General features: G+C 36.9%; 1 protein-coding gene across 1 annotated transcript; it reads left to right on the top strand.

Annotated features, from left to right (window-relative positions):
• The first annotated feature begins 1,122 nt into the window (after positions 1–1,122).
• On the top strand, positions 1,123–3,357 carry LOC114313618 (zinc transporter 11). The gene is made up of 3 exons (XM_028260019.2): positions 1,123–1,674; positions 2,302–2,360; positions 2,556–3,357. Exons 1-3 carry the CDS (start codon positions 1,239–1,241, stop codon positions 3,102–3,104), a joined length of 1,044 nt encoding a protein of 347 aa, XP_028115820.1. The 5' UTR covers positions 1,123–1,238; the 3' UTR covers positions 3,105–3,357.
• The last annotated feature ends 265 nt before the right edge of the window (positions 3,358–3,622 follow it).

Genomic DNA, 3,622 nt, shown 5'->3' with positions numbered 1-3,622 from the left:
TAATTGGGCTCGTTCTGGAAAAACAGTAGCAATGGTGTTGTTGGCATTTTGCAACTCTGTAGATAAGTGGTCATACCGTTCAACTAAGGCACGGTAAGCTCGGTACGATTCTTCAACAAAGGTTACTAGCTCTGGCCTTCTCTTATAATATATTTTTTCCCTCTTGTGGAAAATGACCCAGATTGCCCAGTATGTTCCCTTCCACTCCCCTCCAACAGGTTCATTGATCAAGCGTAGAAAGTTTCTCTGGGTTGGTCCAGAGAAATTCTCTGATTTGAATTGAAATTTCTCTGGGTTGGTCCAAAGAAATTCTTTAGTTTGAACTGAAATTTCTCTGGGTTGGTCCAGAGAAATTCTCTGGATTGAATTTGCTCCATCAACCACTCCTCCAGCCAGTTAATGCATCATAGAAATTTTAGGAAGAATTGGGGCCAGAAAAATTCTGAGAAGAATTGGACCAGAGAAATTCAAAATTTCTCTGGACTCAGCCAATGCATTAGAGAAATGCTGAGAATTCTAGGAAGAATTGGGCCAGAGAAATTCTGAGAATAATTAGACTAGAGAAATTCTAAGAAATTCAGAATTGCTTTAGACTTTCTAGAGAAATTTGGTCCAGAGGGGCTAGAATTTCTCTGGACTGAAATTTCTCTGGATCAAGGTTGAGGGACCTTAGACATTATGAAAATATTGTTGAGGGCTCTTAGATATTATAAAAATATTGAATGTCCTTTATGCTATAAAATATTAATATCAGGGACCTTAAAAAAAAAAAACCCCAATTTTAAAAGAGATCAATATATTTATGTTTAAAATATATTACTAATTGTATTTTTTTAATATAAATTTTAAGTAACTAATTTGTGATTATTTTCTCTTTATTTTATTACTACTATTTTTTTTTACTGCCAATCCAAGGCATTATTTTGGGATACATAATATAAATATATATTTTTTAAACTTTTTATCTCTTTTAAGTCATATTAATTTTTTATTTATATATATATATATATATTTAAAAATTTAACATTTATTAAGATCATCTAAAATAATCTGTCTTGATGGATGATGGAGACAGACAACCACTGAACTCTGTATAATCCCAAAAAAAAAAAAAAACAGAAAACAAATGTGCATGTACTGTGTACTGTGCACACACCGTAAGTAAAAAATCAGAGTCTCACACAAGAACTCAAAAGAATCAGTAAAGAAAGAGCAAACCTTCACATTCACACGAATAAATGCATATCTTTCTTCGCCGCCACCAACTCCAATGCCTCCTCCTCTTCCTCCTCTTCTGCACCGCCCACGGTGGCGACGCCGAGCCACCGCCGACGGACGCACCGGACCCGAGATCGAAGCCTCTAATTTTGGTGAAGATCTGGTGCTTAGTCATCTTATTCGTCACCACATTCGTCGCCGGAATCTCCCCCTACTTGGTGAAGTGGAACGAAGGGCTTATTCTGCTGGGTACCCAGTTCGCCGGAGGAGTGTTTCTGGGGACTGCTCTGATGCAATTCTTGAGCGATTCCGATGATGCTTTCGATAGTTTGATTTCCAAACACTACCCTTTCGCGTTCATGTTGGGGAGTGTTGGGTTTTTGATCGCAATGTTTGCGGATTGTGTTGTTCTCTATGTTTATCGGAAGCAGAGGAGCAGAGATGTTAGGGTTCAAGGTACTACTGGTTCAACTTCTGAATGATGTGACTTTATACTTGTGAATTGTAGCATGAGATGTGAATTTCTAAATTAGGATAAACTGATAATTCTCTGCTCATCATTGCCATCGATGTTGGGTACAATTTGAAAGATTTTGGGAATGATCATCAAGTTAGAAATTGTCAAAAGCACTGGATTCCGTTTGGGTTGACTTTTTGATTTTTGATTTTTTTTTGTTATTTGAGCCTGTGCTCAAAAGCTTAGTTTGGGAAGGACTTTTTGACTTTTTAGCTTTTTTGACTTTTTTTTGTAAGAGAAGAGTGTAATGATTATGAGTTAAATGTAATGTTTTGTCTGTTTTGGCTCAAATAATCTATTCTGTCTTTTATGGCTCAAAGAGCCAAAAGAGCCCAAATGAGCTCTTCCCAAACGTCACCGAAATTATTCTAAATTACAGAACCATGAGAACCAGCTTGTTGAAATTCTCTTCTCTCTCTATTGAAGATTTATTTGACCTCATCTTTTGAGCACTATTTGAAGTTACAATGTGCATTTTAACATGATGAATTAAATTATGAAGAATTTAATTACGGTTTTTGGGCTCTCTGATTTCTTATTTATATATGTTTTTCTGTTGTTTGTAGGGGGTATCCAGCAGAGAAAATCTAGCAGTGGTGTGGGTACCTCGCAGTCACAAATTCAGGTGAGATAATGGAAAGAAGTTATGTTTATGTTTCTAACTCGAATTAAGCTTCATATATGCAATGTCTAGCTTGGAATGGATCCAACACATTTCACATAAAATTTCAGATAGGCAGAAAAAAGGATTGTCAGTTGGAATAAGCTTTCGAATGCTAGCAAACCGAGCTGACTGAATCTTTCCTTCGTGCTTTAACAGGTTGATGATGGCACGGATCATATTATGAACACTTTATTTTTCAATGCTATCTCCTTCGGAGACAGCGTGTTGTTGATAATAGCCTTATGTTTCCACTCCATATTTGAAGGCATTGCAATTGGTGTCATGGACACACAATCTAGGGCTTGGAGAGCTCTTTGGACCGTCACCTTGCACAAGGTTTTCGCTGCCATTGCAATGGGAATAGCCCTCCTGAGAACGATCCCAGGCCATCCTCTCTTGTCGTGCACTGCCTATGCTTTTGTATTCGCCATCTCATGTCCTATCGGTGTTGCCATAGGGATAGTAATAGATGCCACTGCACCGGGCATTGTTGCAGACTGGATATACGCCATATTTATGGGCCTCGCAAGTGGGGTTTTCGTTTATGTCTCTGTTAACCATTTGCTTTTCAAGGGTTACTTGCCAGAGGGAACCGCGTCGGTTGATATGCCTCATCACAAGTTTGTTGCTGTGGTTTTGGGGGTTGCGGCAATTGCTGTTGTGCTGATTTGGGATACGTCAAGTCGTGCTTATGGAGGCGGGTGATCCCTGTTTTCTGTGTTTATTCAGGAAGGCAAATGTTATCAGTTAATCTGTTATTTTTATAATAGCTAATGTACACGCTAAACTGTTGCTGATTATTAGTCTTTGTATAGTGTTTTTTTTCTTATGTACATTAGGCATTTTATTGAAAATAAGATTGATGAAATAACTTGTTATCAATTTTAAAGTCTGGCACGCTGTATTAATATTATTTCATTAGGATATATGAAGCTCAATTTGTTCTCTTTGAGGTGAAGATTCACTCCATTATTATTTGTTGCACTCGTGTGTGGTTCACTCAAAATCAACAGCAATCAAATTGAAAACCTCTGTATATGGTATAGGGCTCACCTCATGCGAGAGGTCAGTGATCAATTTGGTGCAGTTTTTAACAAACTAAAAGCTAATAATCGCATAAACTAAAATGATCTATTTTTCTATTTCCCAATAATTTTTTTTTCAATTTATTTAAGTTATTTCTATTCTATAAACGGTAAATAAAAATTGCACCAAATAATTTG

The sequence above is a fragment of the Camellia sinensis genome, chromosome 8 (assembly GCF_055761805.1).
Source record: "Camellia sinensis isolate YWXY chromosome 8, ASM5576180v1, whole genome shotgun sequence".
Lineage (NCBI taxonomy): Eukaryota > Viridiplantae > Streptophyta > Magnoliopsida > Ericales > Theaceae > Camellia > Camellia sinensis.
The sequence above is the reverse complement of the archived record's forward strand: the minus strand, read 5'-3'. Positions and strand labels throughout refer to the sequence as shown.

Bases quoted from the DNA above. Each gene is read 5' to 3' on its own strand.
- LOC114313618 (XM_028260019.2), top strand. From the start codon at position 1,239: ATGCATATCTTTCTTCGCCGCCACCAACTCCAATGCCTCCTCCTCTTC. The intron at 1,675-2,301 runs GTACTACTGGTT...TGTTGTTTGTAG, and splicing joins CAGAGATGTTAGGGTTCAAG to GGGGTATCCAGCAGAGAAAA. The intron at 2,361-2,555 runs GTGAGATAATGG...GTGCTTTAACAG, and splicing joins CCTCGCAGTCACAAATTCAG to GTTGATGATGGCACGGATCA.